Source organism: Scomber scombrus, chromosome 6, assembly GCF_963691925.1.
Source record: "Scomber scombrus chromosome 6, fScoSco1.1, whole genome shotgun sequence".
In the NCBI taxonomy this organism is placed as follows: Eukaryota; Metazoa; Chordata; class Actinopteri; order Scombriformes; family Scombridae; genus Scomber; species Scomber scombrus.
Genome location: NC_084975.1, coordinates 14,915,110 through 14,936,810, shown reverse-complemented (window position 1 = coordinate 14,936,810; position 21,701 = coordinate 14,915,110). Strand labels below are relative to the sequence as shown.

Below are 21,701 nucleotides of genomic sequence, written 5' to 3'. Positions count from 1 at the left end.
TCTGAATACTCTACAAAATGATAGTACATAGTATTTTACCAGTTATTCCAATTCAGTTATTGAAAAATAATTTTGACGATTTGTATCACAGCTTTGATTTGTGACAGTGGTATAATAGCAATAATGCACTTAGAGATGTCTCTTGAAAACTGTTTGAATGTAAATCATGAGCTTTAATGTCATTAAAATAGCAAATTCAGTAGAAATATCTGCTATTGAACTGAAAGATCCATTATGTTTCAATCATTTCCAGATATAATCATTTTATTTGGTCAGTTGCATGAAACAAAGACTCCAGGCCAGTTATTGACATGTGTTCAATGTGTTTTCCTCAGTGACCCCAGCAGCAGGCTCCAGCCCATCACATGGCTCCAGTATGCAGAATGGGCCCTCATCCTCAACCTCTGACCCTCATAACGCACATACCCATTACAGTAGTGACAATGATGATGACTCTGAGACTGAGGATGAAGCTTTGCAGAAAGAAATCAGCCGTCTCAGAGAGAAGTATGTCACGTGTTCACGATTCCTATTTGAAAGTATCTTAATTTCTCCTTGTGAATGTTACATCACATTTCAGTACAAGTGGTTTTTACATGACTGTATTTTCTGCCTTTCTTCTCCCACAGACACATGCTGGAGATTCAGGCCTTGCAGAGTCGTCAGAAAGACGAGATAGAGGGTCTGTTCACGCGGATGGGAAAACCACCTCCTCCCGCTATCCTTTTTCCTGCTGTGGCCATGGCTGGAGGTCGACGTAGGCTTAAAAGCAAAAGCCACAAATCTGCTCGCAGTAGTGGACAGCCCAGCCCTGTACACTCAGGTAGGAACAGTAAACTGGTTTCTCAGGGTTCTGTCCACTTCGAGGACAATACTACTTTTTTTGTTTTATTTACATTCGTAACCATTTTAATGTAAAACTGCTGTGCTGGTTTTCAGGATCTCCATCCTCAGCTCGGAGTCTTCATGGTTCAGAGTCACCTCCAAAGCAAGGTTCACCCTCAGCAACCGAGGCCTCACAAGCAGGTGGCAGGTCGTCTCTACTTAGATCCTCTCCATCTATGCCCATTCTTAGTACTTGCTCCACAGGTAAGTAAAAGCAGTGCTTCTTGCTGCACTGAGCAACAAGGATGATTTTATTTCCTAGTTCTCCTCTCACCTCTCTTTTCTGTATTCCCAGGAGTAAGCGGGACCAGCTCCACAAATGGTTCAGGCCACTGCCAGAACCACTCTACTTCTCTGACCCAGGCAACTGGACCAACCCCTCCTGCCTCTCACACCCAGAAGGGCAAGGGCACGTTCACCGATGACCTGCACCAACTGGTGGATAACTGGGCCAGAGATGCCATCAACCTCTCCCAGTGCAAGAGAGGCCCTAAAACTGGACCACAGGCAGCACATGATGTAAGCTCTCAGTACTGTCTTTGAATGTAAAAACTGTGTGATACATTTGTTTTTGTTTTCTATCAGTTACAATCTTGTTTACGCAGTAGTAACAATCTATTTTTCCCTCTATGAAAGATTGTTCCTCCAGCCAACATGGGCCGTAAATATTCAGCTCCAGGCTACCTCTGCCCAACACTTCCCACGGCTTCCAGCACCACCTCTACCACCACCACTCACATCCCCAACCCTGCCAATCCCTCCGTTCCTCTTGGGCCTCGTAAAGGCTCGCTGGGCCCAGTTGCCCCGGGGTTTGGGTATGCCTCAGCCCCGTACAACAGCGCTCCTCAGTGGGCAGGACCCACAGGCACATGCCAGGTCAGCATGCTTAATCCCACACAGCCACTAACACAGTACCAGCCGCCCACGACTGTCTCGGTGTCCCTGCACCAAGGCTACCACATGGGAACCACGCCAGCCCCCCAGAAATCAGTCAGCCCCGGAGGGTCAAACCTGAGGCCTACGTAGCCCAGTCCAAGCCCTGGTCCAGGCTGAGACAAAGGGCCACACAGGGCAGAGCGGGCAGACAGTCGTTGAACGAGAACCACTAGCTCTCTTTGCAGGTTGCTGGTTTATTGTGCTTTTTATTTTTATTTCAACTTTTGTCATTATGTGTTTATCCTGTCATTGAGTTGACCTGTGTGGTTCAAGTCCTCTCAGGCAGAACGAAATCTGTCTGGCAATTGGAGGGAGAGTGCAATACACATCCACAGCATGAGAGTGTCACACTTAGCTTGCCATTAGCTGTGGAATCGAGCCGTGACGAGTTGGTTGGTTGTGTCTGGCGATGTAACAACCCAAAGGCACAACCAGCAGCAGCCAAAGATGTCTTTTTGAGAGCAGACGTTGCAATTTTGTCATCCCTTTGTAGAGGAGAAGGTAGGAGGGTTTCCGGTTCATATCCTTACTGGTCCTGACATAAACCTGAGCTGGGACTGAAACAGTTTGATTGACGGTCATTACACCATAACAGACAGTGCACATATAACTGACTAAACAAAGACCTATCTGAGTGATTTGGGATGATAAATAAAGTGTCAGAGAGGAGAGAATGTACAGAAAGAGGATTAGTGAAGTGTGACTGGTGAAGTAAGATAGCAAGTGTCGAAGCAGAAAAGACAAAGCAAGTTAGGCAGGAGTGTTTTGGATAAGGTTGCAGTATGAATACATCCCAGTGGCTACCTATTAAGTAAAATGCAATAATGGCAAAGATAAACTGTCCCTTGTAACTGTGGCCTTAATCCCCAAACACATTTAAACATTAACTTTGTACATAAATATTTCTTCACTGGGTTATGATTCCATGTTTAGCATATTTATGTCTCTGTGACAGTCTGGTGTTATTGTGATTTGAGTTGTTCATCCATACAGATTTAATATCATACAGATTTGTCCTGCACATCTGACATATAAGCCAGTGGATCTGCCACATAAAAAGCATTGTCCTGGTGTTGACCACCATTATGAATCTGGATTGAAGAGGTGTTGCTGCTGTAAATTACAATCTGGGTAGAGGTTGTTTGCAGGGTGTTTTTTTTTTTTTTTTTTTTTTTTTAATGTTTCCTTTTTTTTCCTTTTCTTTTTTTTAATGCAAGAATGAAATCTTGTAAAGAATCCCAACTTGACACATAAAACCATTTACTTAGTACTTCATTATTAGATGTGGGCAGTTCAGAATCTGCTTATCATATCATACAGACTGAAATAGTTTTTAGGATTTAGTATTTGTGGAAGGTCTCAGACTCTGTCCCAGTTGTTTACACAGTTGGTGCATAGTACACAAATGAACCGGTCGTTAAGTCAACCCACAAAATATCAGCTCATAACATTTAGCTGTCACCTCTCAAATCACATGTGTCTGGGGTTCTTACTCTCTCTATCTCTCTGTGGTCTGTTTTTGTATGCGTATATTTAATAAAACAAACAAATGTTCTTTATGGACCTGTATTCAGCCATCAGATTTTGATGTTGTTTCACTGTAATTATTATTAAAGGTTGTTAAACAACATGTAGTTAAAGGAATATAAAAAGTGCAATTGCAGGGTTGTTGTTATCGGTATCCTATTCACAACGCAGGAGTAATCCTGCTGTTAAGCTCTTCTATCTATGACTGCCCTGCCCCCCCCCCCCCCCCCCCCCCCCCATACCCCACCTTTTCTATTTTATTGTATATATGTTAATGTGAGGTAAATGCTCAGTCACTAGAGTATGCTTGTGGTAACCTATTCGACATGCACATGCACTCTAACCTGTAAACATGAGGAACACTTTAGTGCCTTGCATCCTCACTAATGACAAGTTCCAGATTCATCTAGTCCTGTTGCTGTGACCGTACTGCAGAAAACCAGTTAACTAAACCTGTACATGACGTAAATGCATCACGTGGCTCCATTACTGTCACACGGCCAGTTCAGAGGTCATAACGCTCTGAAACATTAGACAACACAGGACTGCAGCACAAAGAGCACACTGAGTAATGTGGAATTGTTTCTTTTCTCTCTACAGTTACGTTTGTGTTGGTTGTGTAATCGGCTGTGTATTTATATCTGGCTCATGCATACATGGTTATTTGGCTGGCGTTTTGTTTTCGTGGATTTATCATTAAACCAGTTCATAGAAGCACTTGTTCAGGCAGAGAGTGAGCTGTGTAAAGGTTTTAAAAGTTGTCATGCTCTCATGCTGACTCAACTTTTTGTCACGACCTCTCATGAGTGCCATGCTGTCATTGTGACTCTTTATCGCCTGCTCTTAGATTGGATGAATAGTTAAACTTCTCTAGAGAAAAAATAAGTTACTGCAATGCAGAATATGCAATGTTTAAAGTTTTATAGGGACTGAGGGGTAATGGAAACATTTGCATGCTGATGAGGGTTGTTACTGACGTCAGTGTTTTTGATATTGGAATATTAGAGATCTTTTTTTTTTTTTTTTAATTATTCTTTGCCTTTCTGAGTCATCACAAAGTGTTGATCTATATGATCGCCATTCACCAATATCACAGGCACAACTTCAATATTGTCGTATGATTTCTGCATGCCGGCTTCACTGGTGTTTAATCTTACAACTGACAACGACTCACATCTGGCCACTGTACAGCACAAGCTCACAACAAAGCTTACATGTAAGATCCATGTGCTACAACGCTACTTTCAGTAATTATCAAAGACCTCCTTACAGTACTGTTTGAGGCTACTGACACGTAGTGATATCTGTTGAACTCTTATTTCTGATCCCTCCTTACTGACTTCCTGTGATTCAGTGTCTGTTTTGTGTATGTTTTTCACATTGTACAAAATGTAAAAACAAATAAAAATAATATCAATATCTGATTGATTTGGGGGCTTTTTTTTTTTTTTTGAGATTTTGATGACTGTACTCTTTTTGTACTAGCACTAGTAACTAATTAAACATCCTTGTAGGGTGCACTAATGATATTCTCCTATGTAAATGCTTAAAGATCCCCTCCAGACAGCATTAAGACATTTAAAAATACTCTTGGAGCAATGATGCGTATCTATGGTTTTTCCACAAAAAAGTATAATTACCACTTTAAAATCCTTAATATATATACTTTTTCCTCACTCATCAAAAACCTACAATCTATAAATATGCAAATATATTTAATTTCAAAAGTTTAACTACAGGACAAGATGTTACTGACTTCACTGTAAAGTTAGTTTTCAGTGTTTGTGCTCTGGATGCTTAAAGTTTCTACATCACGCTTGTGTAAATTGAATATTGGACCACGATTGAAACCAAATTACTTGTGATGTCACAAATCACGCTCACTCACCCCATCGCCCTCTAAAAATAGATTTTCAATGAGCAAAGAGAAACTTTCCACTTTCAGCAGATAAACCGGACTAAGTGCCGGACCTGGGGTGATCGGGCCTTCTCTGTTGCTGCCCCCACCCTATGGAATTCACTCCCCCCTCACATCAAAATCTCCCCAACCCTCTCCTCTTTCAAATCTGCACTAAAAACACACCTTTTCTTACTAGCCTTCAACTCCTAGCTCCCACTGGACTCGTCATGTTTTTAACCTTTGTTTTTGTCTTCTTTTGTTTGTTTGTTTTTTAACCTTTTATAACTTATAAACATTTGTTTCATAGCTTTAAATAGGGAAATAGGGAAATTGTAAAGCGTCTTTGAGCACCGCATAAAGCGCTATATAAGTTTGATTTATTATTATTAATGTGAAAACAGCCTTTGAGTGTCAACCTCTGCTAATACATCACTCTGCACAATGAAGCTCAAACATTCAACTGGAAACACAAAGTAAACACATTTTTGAGTGGATGGGATTTTACAATTGTTCACCAAATTTTATTAAATAGCCCTGAAAACCTGAACATTAGGTATTCATGGCTAATGAAGGGGGGGGGGGGGAGTATTTAAGATTTTCGCTCTTAAATCAGCATTTGATAGTATTTGTTTTGAGTAGTAACCTGAATATGTTATTTGCACACAACGTATGTAACATTCTCCACCAAAGCTTAGAATAACCCTGAATCCTGGTGTGACTGTTGTTCCTTGGCCTGTGAGCAGCCACCTTACAGCTGCTGCATTACACTGTTAATATAAAACTTAAAACTGCAGCTGCAGACTCGTGGTTTTTCTTTACAAAACCAAACAATATTTGTGCAACAATGCATTGAACTATAACCTACATAAATGTATTTTCATTGAAATAAATATAAAACAGAGCTAAATCATATGACTGGATTATAAAGTGTTAAAAGTTCACGTGTCCAGTCTGCGTTTCTTCATGTACTGTCCGTGTCTGTAGGGACTGAGGGATTCACCTGTGAGGTTGAAAAAGTGAATTAGACACCACGATACTCAGCAAACATCTCACTGACAGATCTCCTCCAATGATATCTCACCCTGTCCCTCCTGATATTGGTTCTGTTGTTGAGGTCTGTACTGAGTCCGGTCATGTGCTGTGCTGTGTGACGGGGCCTCGCCTGGAGGGGCTCTTTGTGGGGTCTTACTGCGTGTCTGCATCTGATGATTCCCGGGTGTGCTGGGTCTGAGCCCTTTGGAGGGGAGGCCGTCGGCGGGAACATCCAACTCCTCGATCCCATCCAGGGTGAAATTCCAGAGCTCCGGATCATCTGCAGAGAAACACAAACCAGAATTACAAGAAGGGAACCAGAGGCGGATTATGTGTTGAGCCCTCTGGTGGTGGCTCACAGCACCTGCTAAATACTCGTCCCTGCTGCAGGGCTTCCTGTGTCCCTCTGCGGCACTGTCACTAACAGCAGCTACACCATCATGACCTGGAGAGATAGATCGCAATGAAGATGGTAGAAAACACACTTATACTTTTAAAACCTAAAAACAAAGATACACTTTGAACCAGGGAAAAAAAGAGAAAAGTTCATCAAATAAAATATATATGTATAGACAATTATATAAAGTATGTTTAGGGTTTAATGACAAATCTTTCCCAAAAATTATCTTTTTATTTTTCAGTATTTTGTTGTAGCATAATCATTTAATCCAATCCAATCTAATCCAACTTTATTTGTTAAGCACTTTAAAACAACCAAAGTTGACCAAAGTGCTGTACAGAAGAATAAATAAGAGACATAACAGCTCACATGATGCCCAAAATTACATATAAAATACAAAAATAAATTAAAAGACAAAGCATGAGTAATTTAAATTTCTGGCAAGGTTGCAAAATCAGTGAATAAAAACGGACTCTCTCCGTCACATCTGACATTTGCAATTCAGCTAAATTTATTTAGCAGTGCCAATCTGCACAACATAAACACAAACAGCCCTCATATGTACTGTGGTACGCATAAGGCCAAAATATCTCTTATTAGACAGAGTGTCTGGAAACTGTCTGGAAGAAAGTTTCTTTTTTGTGGAGTTCATGAGATTCCTGTCCCAGAAAGCTGCCATTTGCCACGGTCTTATTCATAACCAGTGTTAGTGCAGGTATGAGGGAGAAATTCATTGTTGAAAAAAATTTAAAACAAAACATCAAACTCTAACACCCACTGGATCCTTGTCCAATAGCAACCTCTGCATCCTCAGTCTTGGCTTGATCCTGTTTCTGTAGCAGCTTCTTAGTTTCCATCTCTCTCCTGAACTTCTGCTGTAGCTGCTGCTGCCGCAGTTTTCTCAGCTGTTTAGGGTCTGAGTTTGTTTCAGCCCCAACAACATCCAACAAGTCCACGTCAGGTCTGAGGGGAGGAAACGGGAAGAATGAAATGACACGAGGAGGTTTCAGTGCTGTTGAAAACAGAAAGTAGATCTGGTGCCATTTACCTGGAACAGAGGTTCTCACTCTTCCTGTCAGTGGCAGAGCCGACGTTAGGAGTGTGAGCTTCTGAACAGTTTGTGTTCTGGTTCTGGTGGAAGACTCGCGGTTCCAGTGGCGTCCTGGCAGGACCCACCGCAGACACAGGCTTTTCCTCTCGGACCAAACTGGAGAACCGGGCCTTCTCCACTGACGGCTCACCCTCAGTGCGCTTAGTCTGGGTGGGGTCTAGAGGAGGACGAGGCTTTGTGTAGAAGAGAAGTGACTAGATTGAGAATCCACAGAAAAAATAAAAATAAAAACACAAGACATGAATGATTTCACTGCATCTGACCTGTTTGGGGATCTTGTTGATAGCTACGAGGTATTCTTTATCCAGGATGCAGTTTCCAAGAGCGTTACCAAAGCACCTCAACAAGACAAACAATTATACATCAAATGTTTGTGCCAACATTTGATGAGTTATTAACAAAACAAAATGTTCTACAGTTTTCTAGGTAAATTTAAAAGAGGCATAAATAATAAAATTCCACTACTTCAGCGCTCTCTTCATGCCGTCAGTAACTGCTTCTTTTCTTGCTTTTTCCAGTGACAGAGCTTTAGACTTCAGTCCCTCACTGACTCCATAGCCCACGTCCTCATGAAACGCTCCATCCTGGAGAAAAAGTTATTCCAGTCACACAAATCCATCAACCATATGTGCTTCAGAGGGTCACAAGGGTTCAAATAATGTAAAATACTGCTGGAATCACAATCAAGAAAGAAAAACAATTTCTTTCAGTCTAACCTTCAGCTGCACCTTGACAAACGCGCTGACTCCGACATAAAACTTCCCATTGATGAGGTCTACAAAGTCTGTGAAACACAAATACGGGGTCTGGTTAGTCTTGCTGTGAGGCAGTGTGGTGATTTGACAGTGAAACGTGATCCACTGTTGTTTAAGAGGCTCCACAAGTCATACCGACGTTCTGCTGCGAGATGGAGTGAGACCATCCGTTGTATCCAAACATCTCGTTGGCCAGGCCGATGACCCGGTGCCCCTCAATGTAGCACACCTGGAAGAGTGTGACATCCAAATGCTAATTTTTCAAACTAGAAAATTTGGGTTAAATATTGACCTGCATTGCAACAAAGTATTTCTGTTTTCTTATTTATTTAGAAAGTATAAAGAAATTACAAACCAGCCATGAAAATGCATGTGCGGAGTAATTATGTGTTGCTATAAATACATTTCAACACACTTAACTCTGTTTATTTGAAGCAATTCTACAAGTCACTTTAAACTGGTTTCAAAGCTGCTGGACAGAAACAAAGAGTCAGGCGAGACAGGCAGAGAGAGAAAAACAAGAAAAGACTCACCCTCTGTCCTCCTCCAGCCATTCTGGTACTGATGTACTCTGGTCCCAGCCGCTGCCGCAGAGCTCTGTGTACCGCCTGGTACTCCTCAGCAGTGTAGGTAAGCTGACACCACAAAGCAATGAGGACAGAAAGAAGTAAAAGTACACAAAATAAGTTATGTGACTGGGGATATTTGTATCAGTCATCCAGACACTTGTTGTTGTTTTACTTTCAAATCATACAGCGTAGTGATTTTCCCTTTAATGAAAAATGTGTAACAATCGCAATTTATTCCTATTCTTTGAAGTTGCCTGAAGCTGAAGAATATTATATAATAAAAACAATGAATGACTATTCTGTTATTCTTGCCGCTTGATGCAATCATCCCCCCTCCCACTTTTAATTGATTGATTGATTTTCATTGATTTTCCATCTACACAGTTGTTAAGGGGGTGCAGCTAATGATTATTTTCCATAACCGATATGTGAGTCGGTTGTCGTATTATATTCTCGATTAGTTATTTATGTCAGAAAATAACTGACATAAATAAAAAATGTACCTCATCAAATGTCTAGTTTTGTCCTCAATCCAAAGATTAACTGTCATAGAAGGACATTTAAGAATCTGAAACAAGAGAATTTTTACTTTTTTCTTAAAAAATGACTTGAAACAATTAATTAATCATCAAAATAGTTGACTATTAAATTTTCTGTCGGTCAACTAATCAACTAATTGCAGTTTTGAGCACTATGTTAGAAGAAACATGTCTCTATCCACTCATTGACATTTTTTGGATGGTGGTTACTGGTACATTAATACACAAAAACACTTGTATGCAGATGTATTTCTAATTGAAGGCATCCAATCTACCTGAATGTGAGCAATGAACAGGTAAAACATTCAGACTGGGGCAGAAACACTGGCCTTTTCATAGATTGTCATAATTATACAATAAAAGATAGTTTGACTGATGCTATTTCTTTTGAATTCAGGAGCTCAATATTGTAAATGTAATAGGTTACAGATGACTACTTACCCTATTTAAAATGTAATCAGTAATTTAACTATTTCGATTACTTAATCAAAGTCATACTTTCTAACAAATGTTTTCAGATGTTAGGTTAGCCTGTACCTATTAAGCCCACCAAAATCTATGTTCAGGTGTTAGTCATGGATACTGACATGATGTATAAGGGAGATCATTACTTTAATTTATCTCTCACTTGAAAATGTGTTCATTAGTTCATGTAGATTTTGGAATATAATATAAAGATATTTTATGAAAAAGGTCAAAAGTCTGGCATGGCCTTAATTGGTACTGTGACACCATTTAAGCCCATGTGTGCTCCAAATAAGCCCACATCATGATTTATTTACAAAATATTAAAAAAAAATATTGAGCAAAATGTAATCAGTATCTGACTTCAGATACTTCAGATACTGATGCGGTCCATAAAATACAGTACAGGGATAATTAATCGTTATTACGAGAAAATTAAATAATTACATCGTGATCTCGAGATAACTTTTTTTTTTTTAAATCACGTTCACGACCTTTCTCGGCTTCCGTAGCTTCGTTTACCTCACAAACGCATTAAAATCTGCACACCTGAGCCACATTTGGGTAACAGAAGTTTTCAGTAAAACTTTAAGAGGTGTCAGTACTCTCTATGTGAGTATGTCCAAGCAGTGTTGTTTCTCCACCTACCTGTCCGAAACGCTTGCTGGGTGCAGGGGTGCTCTTCTCCTCAGTGTTAGTGGACATGGCTGCAGACATGACCTGCACATGTAAACACACATGAGACCGTTTGACCAAATAACAACTCTTTATTAAACGCTAAAAAAAATGAAAAATGAAGCTGAGCTGCCGCAGCACAGGTCTAAAGAAGCTCACATTGTACAGCTAATACCGGCTTCAGTTTTACACCAGCCATGACTGAATGTCACAAACTCACCTGTTACACTTATTAAAAAGTGATTTCTGTGTTTAATGACTGAGTCGGAGCCTGCTATCGTTACACTGTAGTTGGACGGAAACAATATCTGAACTTCCCGCCGAATAACCGGAGGTGGAGTTTATGCTGCCTTCAGGGGTTGTCGGAAAATAGAGAGGCATGGTTAAAAGCACTGAGCTCTGTTTTTGCGTTCATTCTTACTATAGCGTAGTAGACAATGTAATCATTAATGAATATGTTTTAAACTATGTCAGTGTGTTTTTTGTGTTTTGTTTGTTATGTTTTCGTTATGTTTTATTTATTTCATTTCATTTATTTATTTTTTGTTGTTTTCGTAGGTGCTGTCTTTCCATTTGTTTTCTTTTTCTCTCCTCTGCTCTGTTACAATTTTGTTTTATATTCTGTTGTATGATTGTTCTTAATGTTACTACATACACCTAATGTATAATTTACAAGTGCAATTATTTTGTAATGCAGATTATACTAAAACTCAATTAAAAAAAAGAGTGAATATGTCAGAGACTGAATATCTTTTCGGCTTTTGACGTCTTACAAAAAGCAGTGTGTAGTCGGGATCACATTTCAGATGTCTATGAGTTGTTAACAGCTCCACCAAATAGTGATTTTCAACCTGCACTGTGTTGTTGTTATTTTTAATTATGGTGAGTAAATGTAGAAAGATAGACATCAAAATATTGTCTGTATATCCATATTATTATTTTTCACCTTTTTAATGCTTTTTTTTTAAATCGTCGGCTTCTTGATCTTTTTTGTCTTTTCACGTTTTCACTCTGAATAAATCGTGCAAATGATTATCTGAGCAGAAAAACATCATAGACTGAATCTGACGTGAAAGAAATTCCCTTTATTGTATTTATTTATTTATATTATATGGGTGCTGTGCAGTGTGCTGATGTGCATCTCTTTGATCCAATGAGAGCGTTTTCCTGCAAGCACAGATTAACTGTCACAACACGCAAATGAATGTCATTATTTGATGTTTGCTTATTTGCGCACCAGTCAAATAAAAAAAAAATTAAAATACAGTTTTATATTCTGAGGAAGCCGTTGAAATTGTTATATTGGTTAAATTGCAAATGGCTCTTAATTGTTTACACCAAACACTCGTGGAAATGGGGGATTATCTGCAAAATCCCATCGTCTGCACTGACAGATGGCAAGACACCCACTGTATTAAACGACATAGATTGGGGTCAATGTGTCTTTCTCCAGCAGCAATATCTAGGCGACTCTGCATACCTGTATTTACTGTAGGCCTACTGATAACTCTTGTTTAGTTTTAGATGGTTTTTGGGTTGGGTTCATGGCCTTTAGTAAATCTGTGACCTATATGACTTTTCGTTTTAATGGTTAATGAATAAAATGTGACATTTTTCATAAATGTGCAATGCAGGACAAAAACTCATAATTTGAATCACATTGGTGCCCTCTTATTTGCATACAGTTTAAAGACCTCGGTGCGCGTGCATGTGCTTGTTCGCGGTCGCGCGTCCACGCGTGCAGGTTCGCTTTGCATCTCGTCAAAACATAGCGGGGGCGAGCCAGAAAGCGAGCGAGCGGAGCTGCATGCTTCATGAATGAGTCCCCCTCCACTGCACCGCAGGTCGGACCCCTCATCTGCGAGCACCCTGATGCCCGTGTGGGTGCGCAGACTGGCGGGGAACAGTAGAGGAGCCCGCCGCTGATGAGCCCCGGACTGTAAAGACTTCCTGATCAGGACTACATGACCGATTCATCTAATCAGGAAAAACGCGACAGGAGAAGGCACGGTGCGTACAGGCTACAGGCGGGCACAGGCGCATGACATACGGCAACTTTGTGGCCATTATGATACAGTTTCCATCCATAGGTGGACTTTATGATGCATCTGTGCCAGTCTGTGTGTGTCCATGAGACAGTCGCGTTGTTTACAGTGGTACTTTTCCTCATTTTGTCGTCCACACAGGTAGAAAAAATAGAAAAACCTCCACGTACGCACGACTGGCTAAACATTCCTCCCTGTAGGATAAACGTGGACTGTTGATTGCGTGTCTGGCCGATTGATTGGCTCTTTTATGTCGAATAAACATGACAGGGGCAGTGCAGTGGGATATCAATAGGCCAGAAAAGCAATAGTGACAAATGGTGATAGAGATAAGTGGCATCGATCCGACTGTAGGCGCCCCTACAAGACAAGGAGGAGGGCGAACAAGAGCAGAAATGCCCAGACTGGCGTGGCATGGCATGTTTGGTAGACAGTGTAGTCTGCCTCAGTGTGTGTGTGTGTGTGTGTGTGTGTGTGTGTGTGTGTGTGTGTGTGTGTGTGTGTGTGTGTGTGTGTGTGTGTGTGTGTGTGTGTGTGTGCGACTTACTCTAATGATACTGCAGACCAATCCCTCTGAAAATACACCAGTCACCCATTTTATCACTTGCATGCAGGGTGGCAGTGAAAGGAGGCTGGTGTTGTGTCTTTTGTCTGAAGAGTGACAGCCCAGACTGTTGTTCTCCCCCTGACCAGAGGATGGTGTTTTACTATGTACAGTGTGTTTCTGTGGGGTGACACCCAAATAGACTATAATACTGTAATGTCATACTCCAGGGGAACCATATACTGTATATACACATATACTGTACATGCACACACACGCACACATTTCCCCTTTCTTCCCAAATGTTACGCATACGTGTGGCAAGGTTGGAGTCTTAGGTTGAGCAATGATTACAAAATACTTGCTCAGTAGTGTTGAAATAATAGTCTATGACAGAATAAGGAAATCCTGCTGATTTCAGACTATAAATCTTTTAAGGAGGTCACAGTTTTGTGGATTTATTTGCTTTAATGTGTTATGTGTGTCTGTTTCAGTGCTGTAATGTTCTCCTTTGTCTGAAAGGAAGATATGAGTGGATTATATTAAATGCCTGAGACATTTTTTGTTGTCTCAAAAAGCATTTTGATCGTGCCCGTAGGCTCTATGTTCATATCTTCTCTTTTACTCAAATCATAATAACCTTTTTTACATCATTTCCCCTCCTGTGTTCAGATGCTTGATGGACTCAGGCGGAGGCACGCCTCCCGGCCCTCCCCCCGACCCCTCTCTCTCAACTTCAGCACCTTCTCCGCCCCTCCCCCGAGCCCGGACATGGAGAGCAGCAGTGAACATCCAATCAGGAGGTAAGGATCAGTTCCTGGGATTAACATTTCAGAACATACAGCATCCTGGAAAACGCATGAAATATTCATTAGCATTCACTAAAATCCCACTGTCTCTCGTCCCCCCCAAAGATTTCATTAACTGGCTATGCATTGTTTGCAACACCTTAAAGATCTAAAGATTTTGACCTAAAGATAATGGTCTCCTGGTGGGATGTTTGATTGACTTATTTTATTACATGCGTACATCTCATCAGTTCATACATGTGTGTTGATTTACAACGCTTGCTTTTCATGTTTGCATGTGTGTGTTTGTGTGTGTGCCTGCGTGGGTGTCGAAGGGGGTCTGTTGTTTACTGCCTTGCTGTCAGCAGAGAGTTTCTGGACTGCGTGGGTTTGAACTCATCATTTCGTCTTCTTCAGAGTTCTAGTTTTCACCCTGAAAATATTCAAACAGTGTTTTCTGTTTTTACACTCATCTCAGGACATTTTCATTCTTCATTGAATGCAAGTAAAGATTAATAACTGTGATCACATCCGGGAGTTAGGATTTACAATAATCCTTAAAGGGAAGGATGTCTTGAGTTGTAGAGAGCCAGTCCGACAAATTGACCATTTCAACTCACTATAGATATCAGATCAGAATTGGTCTGTATGTTGGCTGATATGTAGTGAATGTCCTGCCCAAATACCTTTTAAGAAAAAAAGACTAATTTAAGGTATACTCATCAAAATTCTTTGTTTGGGTTTCTGTAAAAAAACAAAAAAAAAAACAACTATTGGACAATATTGTTGTCACATTTTTTTCAATTGTTTGAAGTTTTAGTATATTGCTTTGCTTTCTTGTTGAGCATGAAATGAGAAGATTGATACTGCTCTCATGTCTGTGTGTGAAGGATGAAACTGTTGCCAGTAGGTTAGCTTAGCTTAGCACAAACACTGGAAACAGAGGGAAACAGCTAGCCTGATGCTGTTCAGGTACAAAAAGCAAAATGTGAGCGGGACTATTTCTTGGTAAGGTGCAGTAACTCCCTGAAGTCAAAGGAAATAGTCTAGCAGATAACTCCCTGTAAAACCACAATTTGTCAATTTTACACAAATTATATATAGAGAGAGCCATGGTGTATTTTGTTCTTGTTTTCAGCCTTCAGTCTTTATGCTAAGCTAAGCTAACCAGCAGCTTCCTTCAAATTCAAATTGACTGTACAGACATCCAAATTCTTACCTAATTCTGGTCAAGAGAAAATTAGTATATTCCTAAAAAAAATGACTATTCCTCTAAATTCTCAAACACTGATAGTTAATAAGTAATATTAAGTAGTTAATAGTAAGTTTAGTTTAATAAATTCCTTGTGTGTCCGTGGTAATTGTTAGACAACAACAAGGACATTACAGTTAATCATCAAACAGCAGAGTGCTCCATAGTATGAGGCAACACAATGAAAACAACAACATCACCATCAATCAAAAATCAAGCACAACAAATGCGACTCTTATATTACACTTATTTCTTTTAGAGCATTACAGGATATGAATGATCTCTGAGCATGTGTAGTTCATTATCTTTGTGTCTGATTATAATTATTTCCTTCAAAAATCCAGTATTGGTCAGACTTGTGTCTCCAACATTGTGCTACTTGTTACTTTTGTTATCCTGCACCACTCATCAACAGCTGTGCAGAAAATGGGAGAGCAGGAAAACCTCCTTTATTGTCCTGTATTGTATCACTGACTTCCTATGTTGTTGTCCCTGTTTTTGTTGTCAATAAACTGCATGACTACCTCCTCCACCTCCTCGCTGTACAGTGACAAGCGCGACACAGTCCCCGCTGCTCCCGTCTGCTTACCCTGCAGTTCCTCTGGCATCTGTGTTCTGCATAAATATTTGTTTGCATCAATGGTTGTATTGTGTTGAGAAAAGAGAAGAGAGGCAGAGAGGGAGGAAGAGTATGTCCCATCAGTGCATGTGCTATTGTTTCCTTCTCTTCTGAGACTTCAGGCTTTGTGGTAACAGCGTGGCCCACCTCTCGGCTTGGCTCCACCCATCCTGTTCTTAACGTGCTGCCCCTCTCTTACCATGCATCATTCTGTCCTACTTCTCTCCTCCTCTGTCACCGGCCGCTCTTTGTATTGTCATTGTGTGTTCTCCCTATGCTCTCTCTCTCTCTCTCTCTCTCTCTCTCTCTCTCTCTCTCTCTCTCTCTCTCTCTCTCTCTCCTCTCTCTCAGGCTTGCTTGCGATGCTTATGTTCTCCTCGGCCCCTCCAGCTATCTCCTCGTGTTTCCCCCCCTCCCTGTGTGTCTGTGTGTCAGCTCGTAGCCTGACCTTCTTTCTCTCTTGTCCAGTACTTAGTGCATACTCTTGTTTCTCTCCACCCCACCAACTCTTTCTCATGAGGACTCTGCACCGGCTGAAGTTGATGAGCTCCCCCAGTCTCAGCGAGCTGGGGAAGAGCGAGAAAAGTTCGCCGGAGGACAGAGGGGAGAAGCAGAAGAGGGCAGGAGCCAACGCCACCTGGAACAGGTACACCAAAGAAAACCAAGACGCAAAAAATGATGTATTTAAATGGGACAGTAATGTAAACACAAGTCTGTGTGTGTTTGGTGTCGCAGCATCCACAACGCCGTCATCGCAGTCTTCCAGAAGAAAGGCTTGGCAGATAACGAGCTCTACGTCCTCAATGAAGGTGTCCGGTAAGTTTAGACAGCCGCACACACTCAATCTGCAGAGAAAACATCCTGATTTTATGCTGTTGATGTCATTTTGTGCTATAATTAGTATAATTACTGTCTGTACTATGTTTGCTGACTGAATGTATTATAGTGAATGAGTTTGTTTGTGTGTGTAGGGTACTGTATGCGGGCCTGGAGAGTCATGTGGTCGTGCCAGATATCTCATTATCTTTCTAAACCAGACACATCCCTTATATCACATCACCCTCCATTAAAGCTCAGTAAACACATTTACATGTGTGGAAAAACACACGAGGGAGGTTGACACACATTTTTGTCAACTGCACGTCGAAATCTGAGCATAATGCAGGAAAACAGGGTGTTGATTGGAATGTGCAGTAACCTGAAAATTAGTGTAATTAAGTAATTAATTGCAGATTGTAAACACTTTATTCACCAGTAAAAAGCTGCACTGACGCATTTAGTTTCTAATAATGAGTGAATGCTGTTCATTTTCGTTGTATTTGAGTCATATAGTGAAGCAGATGACATAATTGTTTTCCCAGGCATCTGTTGAAGACTGAGGTGGGGTCTTTCTTCACGGAATACCTTCAGGTAATAGACTTTTAATACTGAATGAAACAGGATTAGGATCAGTAAATGGCTTCAAAAACATAATTTAGATACGTGAAATATATGAGACGTTTCACAGAAGTTGGCAATCAGCTCATGTCAAATTTTCATATTTAATGACATCTTCTCGCTTAATTTCACAGAACCAGTTGCTGACAAAAGGCATGGTCATCCTTCGGGACAAAATAAGGTTCTACGAAGGTACGACTGAACGTGGTCTGAATACATTATGCGGTGGTCAGCGTCAGTACATTAAGCTTAATCGAACTGTCTTTTTGGTTTGCCTCTTTGTGGTCAATGCAGGTCAGAAGTTACTTGACTCTCTGGCAGAAACCTGGGACTTCTTCTTCTGTGATGTTCTCTCGATGTTGCAGGCCATCTTCCACCCGGTTCAGGTACATCTTAAGAGTCTGCTGGTTTTTCCCCTGACCACTCCAAAGGATCAATAACCTCAACTGGATAATGGTGATTGTTACTCAGTTGCGCTGTTTTCTGTTTCCTCCCTGTGTGCAGGGTAAGGAACCGTCCGTCCGACAACTAGCTCTGCTTCACTTTAGGAACACCATAGTCTTGAGCGTCAAGTTAGAGGACGCCCTGTCTCGGCCTCGGGCTCGGGTGCCCCCTTCTGTTACACAGATGCTGCTTATTCTACAGGTAGGCCTGCAGACTTAAATGCGTTGACTTGCATACTGTTTGGTTATTCTCTCTGTTACTTATGAAGGAAATCATGTTTTAAAGTTTAAACAGTACATTTAACAGCCATAACTAGCAGGGTAAAATGGTCACAGACACATTTCCTGATTTGCATCTGAGATCATACTCAGATCTACTGTTTTGTACTTACATATAAATATAAACTCACGTGACACAGAATGGCATCAAAACAAAAAAAAGCCAAGATGAAAATTGTGATAAATAATATTTATATATTAAGTAGGCAGTCATAAAAACCAAAGTTATTCAGTTTACATGGATGTGAGACAGAGAAATGCACATCCTCAAATGAGAAACTGCGAAAAGAGAAAATGTTTCATATTTTTACTTAATAAATTACTTATTCTATTAAACATTTATCAGAATTTTCACTCTTTACATTTCTCATGGACATGGAGAAGCTTTAGTATAGATCAAATCGAAAAAAAATCTGTAGGTGTGATTGATGTCTGTCTCTTCTGTTTGTAGGGGGTCCATGAGTCACGGGGTTTGAATGAGGACTACCTGAGGCTCGAGTCTCTTGTTCAGAAGGTGGTCTTGCCCTACCTGGGCACCCATGGCTTGTACTCTGGAGATGGCACAGAGGCCCAATGCTGTGTTCTGGGTGAGGCATTGTGTGCATGAACCCAGAAAAGCTTAACAATGGTGTGTGTGTGTGTGTCCGACAAGTAAAACAACTTACAACAACACCTTCCCTGATTTTCTTCTCGTATTTCAGAGAAGCGTTTACATTGGGGCTGTTCCAAGTCTGCAGATCAGCTGTCTAAAAACCCAGTGGTACGATCGAAAAGCTACAATATCCCTCTGCTGCTGACCCCCGTGGCTGAGTATGACCCAGATGCCAGCTCCATTGGCAGTGGAGGAATTAGGCGCCACTCAGCCTGTGAGATTATATCATGCCTGGAGGAACAAGGACTGGCCTACGCTGACCTGGCCTCGGGATCTGAACTGTCTGGCTCCTCCTCTAACAGGCTGTGTGTGGCCTCTCAGTTCAAAGGTATGACACACTTTTGTTTTCTGTTTATGAAGAAGCTAAGATTTTATTCTGTTGGTTATATAGAAAAAATAATGTATTAATCAGTAATAACCATCTGGTTCACAGGTATCGTACAAGCAGGAGCCAGCGCTCTGGACTTGCCTCTTACGTCTGCCTCCATCCTTCCCCTTCACTCCTCAGGAGCCCTCCACGGCACTGAGGCCACAACAACAATGACTGATCTCAGTAAGGCTGCATCCTCCACGCCACCCAGTGAATCATCCAGCCCCGAAACCATAATTGGACAAGTGCTAGAGTCTGCAGACTCAGACTCCGATGGGATATTTATTGATTTCCCCCCCCACTCCTCAGAGGCCATGGGGTACAGCCGCGAAAGCAGGCAGAGCACTGTGTAGCTGTGGTTGCCTTTAGGAACGCACCCCCTCACATGTGTACGGTAATAATCTGGGACAAAGTCAAAAAGAAATCTTAAAACTACATTTCGTTTAATGGGTACCACTTTCTTTTCTTACTGTTGTACGCAGAGGTCATTCCTGCTGCTTTCACTGGTGGATGCAAACCTCGTAACTCTAAAAATGTAATTTTCTAAGAGCTAAGAAAAACACTCTTGCCTAATTTCATTGTTATTAAAAAGCTGGAGATGTTTTACTGTGTTTTCAACTTGACGGCAGTGTAGTTGTAACTTTATCAAATGAGCTTTGAAAGGTTTTTATAACCTCAGATAATTTTCTTAAAGGATAACTCTCTTTTTCTTATGGTCAACAAATCCCATGAAATGACCAAAACTACCTACAAACTGATCGCACTGACATGTTTTGCCTCTTAAAAACATCTCAATGAGCCACACTGTTGCACTGGTGTCATGTGCATTAACACAGTCACTGTAGTTTGATCCCTCATATATGCTCCTGGTAAATTAGAGCCAGACCGATATTAGCCTATGCCAGGTATATCAGTATTGATGTACAATGGTTAATTTTTATTTTTTTTTAAAGTTATACAGGCAGCATTTTATGTTCATTTGATCCTTTTCCTAATTCGTGTCCAAAACACTACTTGACCACTGGGAAAATGGTCTCAGACTTTTGGGCCTCACTGTTTGTGTGAATAAAAAATATCTTTTTTTTTACTCCCTAATATTGGTGTCGGCCCAAAAAAAACAGTAGAGCTCTACTGTTAATACTCACCAGAACACAAACGAGTGTTAAACCACAGTTAAAGATAATCCCTAATAAATACAATAATTACTTCTGTTTGAAGAATGTATGCAAAAATCTACAATGCTCAACTGTTTTATAAAAATATTTAACCTTTAAAAAAAGAAATTAAAGTCATACTTGTGACTGATTTTGAAAGATTTACGTCTTCAGTATAAACAAGTGCTCTTGTGGCTGAGATTTGTGTAAAGTACTGGGAGAGAGATCAATGTATCTTCAGTTTTGGCTTTTTTAAGGATTTTGTTGACAATAACAAAAATATTGAATATCGCCAGCCATATTCTTTTACCTGCTGAGGAGCATGTAATCCTTCAGCAGCAGTTAGAAACACAAAAATCACCAAAATTTGAATTACAAGGTTTCCACACCACAGTTTTTTTCCTCCACTGAGGAGGTGGCGACTACAGCCACCAAAAGTGGCTTTAAATAATCATCATGTTTTACATTTTTCATGGATTTGTTTTATTTGTGTGTATTCTAAACCTCATAACATTTCTGCTAGTTTCTGTTTACGCTCTGTTGTATGCCAGTTGGCATTTACACAGAAATGAGGTCTTCTGCTCTCACTTTTGTACTGCTTCTTATGAAAAAGTGGAACTGTTGAACTGTTTGTTTTTTATGGCCAGCGATCGTAGAGGTCTAATGCAGAAGTCTTTTCTTAGACCAAACATCGTGTGACAGCATTTGCTTCTCTATATTAGCTTTGTACAGCCTGAGTTTGAGGAATATGATGATGTTTATTGTTTACATTCGACAAAGACATGAAAATCTTGATTGAATGTTGTCTCACACACTGTATTTTGCACCACTGCTACCTTGTAAATAAAAGTGCATTGTTGGTTTTTAGGACAGCTAGATAGTGTCAAGTGAGCTTTTACCTTAAAATGAATTGAGATTTTAATAAGGGCTTTTTAACTCAAATCTTTTTCAAGGATGTTTTACCTCAAGCGTTTTGTACTTTACTTTTTTTGACAATCTATGATGTCTACAGAGTTGTACTTTGTATTAATTTGTTATACTAGCCCAGTAAAAACTCAATAAATTTGAATAATATGTAAACCATGCGTTATCTCCTTCTGTCTTATCTTCGTTTGGTCAAGCTCGTCTATAGTCAGTGTCATAGGATTAAAATACTGAGGACCAAGAAAAAAATTGGCATATCCATATTTTATTTTTATATTTAATAAGTTTGATTATATTTTCTGTAGAAAGTATCTCCCAATGCTATTTCAAAGTCTTCTATAGGTGGAATTGCCCTAAAACTGTCACTGTGTGTAAGTCTTTATTTGTACAATGTGATTCC

The 21,701-nt window shown here is 40.4% G+C and overlaps 3 protein-coding genes across 8 annotated transcripts in view; 2 read left to right on the top strand and 1 right to left on the bottom strand.

Annotated features, from left to right (window-relative positions):
* The window catches only part of LOC133981908 (serine/threonine-protein kinase WNK1-like), a 29,401-nt gene extending 24,640 nt beyond the window's left edge, over positions 1–4,761 (top strand). For all 4 annotated transcript variants that reach the window (XM_062420782.1, XM_062420779.1, XM_062420780.1 and 1 more), the window contains 5 exons: positions 336–507; positions 630–823; positions 940–1,089; positions 1,181–1,404; positions 1,522–4,761. In XM_062420782.1, coding sequence (XP_062276766.1) covers positions 336–507; positions 630–823; positions 940–1,089; positions 1,181–1,404; positions 1,522–1,911 — 1,130 coding nt within the window. In that variant the 3' untranslated portion in view covers positions 1,912–4,761. The remainder of the gene's footprint in view (positions 1–335; positions 508–629; positions 824–939; positions 1,090–1,180; positions 1,405–1,521) is intronic.
* Positions 4,762–5,841: 1,080 nt separating this feature from the next.
* Positions 5,842–12,609, bottom strand: rad52 (RAD52 homolog, DNA repair protein). 2 transcript variants are annotated; one of them, XM_062420777.1, is made up of 12 exons: positions 12,489–12,609; positions 10,768–10,839; positions 9,080–9,181; positions 8,682–8,775; positions 8,508–8,575; positions 8,257–8,375; positions 8,055–8,130; positions 7,729–7,964; positions 7,459–7,643; positions 6,645–6,725; positions 6,330–6,560; positions 5,842–6,248 (listed from the first exon to the last, which is right to left on the bottom strand). In XM_062420777.1, the coding sequence occupies exons 1-12, from the start codon at positions 12,549–12,551 to the stop codon at positions 6,187–6,189; spliced, it is 1,389 nt and encodes a 462-aa protein (XP_062276761.1). In that variant the 5' UTR covers positions 12,552–12,609; the 3' UTR covers positions 5,842–6,186. The 2 variants fall into 2 exon arrangements, with proteins under 2 accessions (XP_062276761.1, XP_062276762.1); XM_062420778.1 differs by having other exon boundaries at positions 12,478–12,600.
* Positions 12,582–21,436, top strand: prr5a (proline rich 5a (renal)). Of its 2 annotated transcripts, XM_062420776.1 has the most exons (11): positions 12,582–12,804; positions 14,056–14,186; positions 16,563–16,688; positions 16,778–16,858; positions 17,404–17,452; positions 17,614–17,671; positions 17,774–17,865; positions 17,984–18,124; positions 18,653–18,788; positions 18,903–19,181; positions 19,287–21,436. In XM_062420776.1, exons 2-11 carry the CDS (start codon positions 14,056–14,058, stop codon positions 19,574–19,576), a joined length of 1,383 nt encoding a protein of 460 aa, XP_062276760.1. In that variant the 5' UTR covers positions 12,582–12,804; the 3' UTR covers positions 19,577–21,436. The 2 variants fall into 2 exon arrangements, with proteins under 2 accessions (XP_062276760.1, XP_062276759.1); XM_062420775.1 differs by lacking the exons at positions 12,582–12,804; positions 14,056–14,186 and having other exon boundaries at positions 16,023–16,688.
* Positions 21,437–21,701: the final 265 nt, after the last annotated feature.

Excerpts from the sequence above, each read along its gene's own strand:
- prr5a (XM_062420775.1), top strand. The coding sequence starts at position 16,243 with ATGCATCATTCTGTCCTACTTCTCTCCTCCTCTGTCACCGGCCGCTCT. Across the intron at positions 16,859-17,403 it reads GTCCTCAATGAAGGTGTCCG|GCATCTGTTGAAGACTGAGG; the intron begins GTAAGTTTAGAC and ends TTGTTTTCCCAG. Across the intron at positions 17,453-17,613 it reads TCTTCACGGAATACCTTCAG|AACCAGTTGCTGACAAAAGG; the intron begins GTAATAGACTTT and ends TTAATTTCACAG.
- rad52 (XM_062420777.1), bottom strand. The coding sequence starts at position 12,551 with ATGCAAAGCGAACCTGCACGCGTGGACGCGCGACCGCGAACAAGCACA. Across the intron at positions 8,376-8,507 it reads TTGTCAAGGTGCAGCTGAAG|GATGGAGCGTTTCATGAGGA; the intron begins GTTAGACTGAAA and ends CTTTTTCTCCAG. Across the intron at positions 6,561-6,644 it reads CAGGGACGAGTATTTAGCAG|ATGATCCGGAGCTCTGGAAT; the intron begins GTGCTGTGAGCC and ends GTTTCTCTGCAG.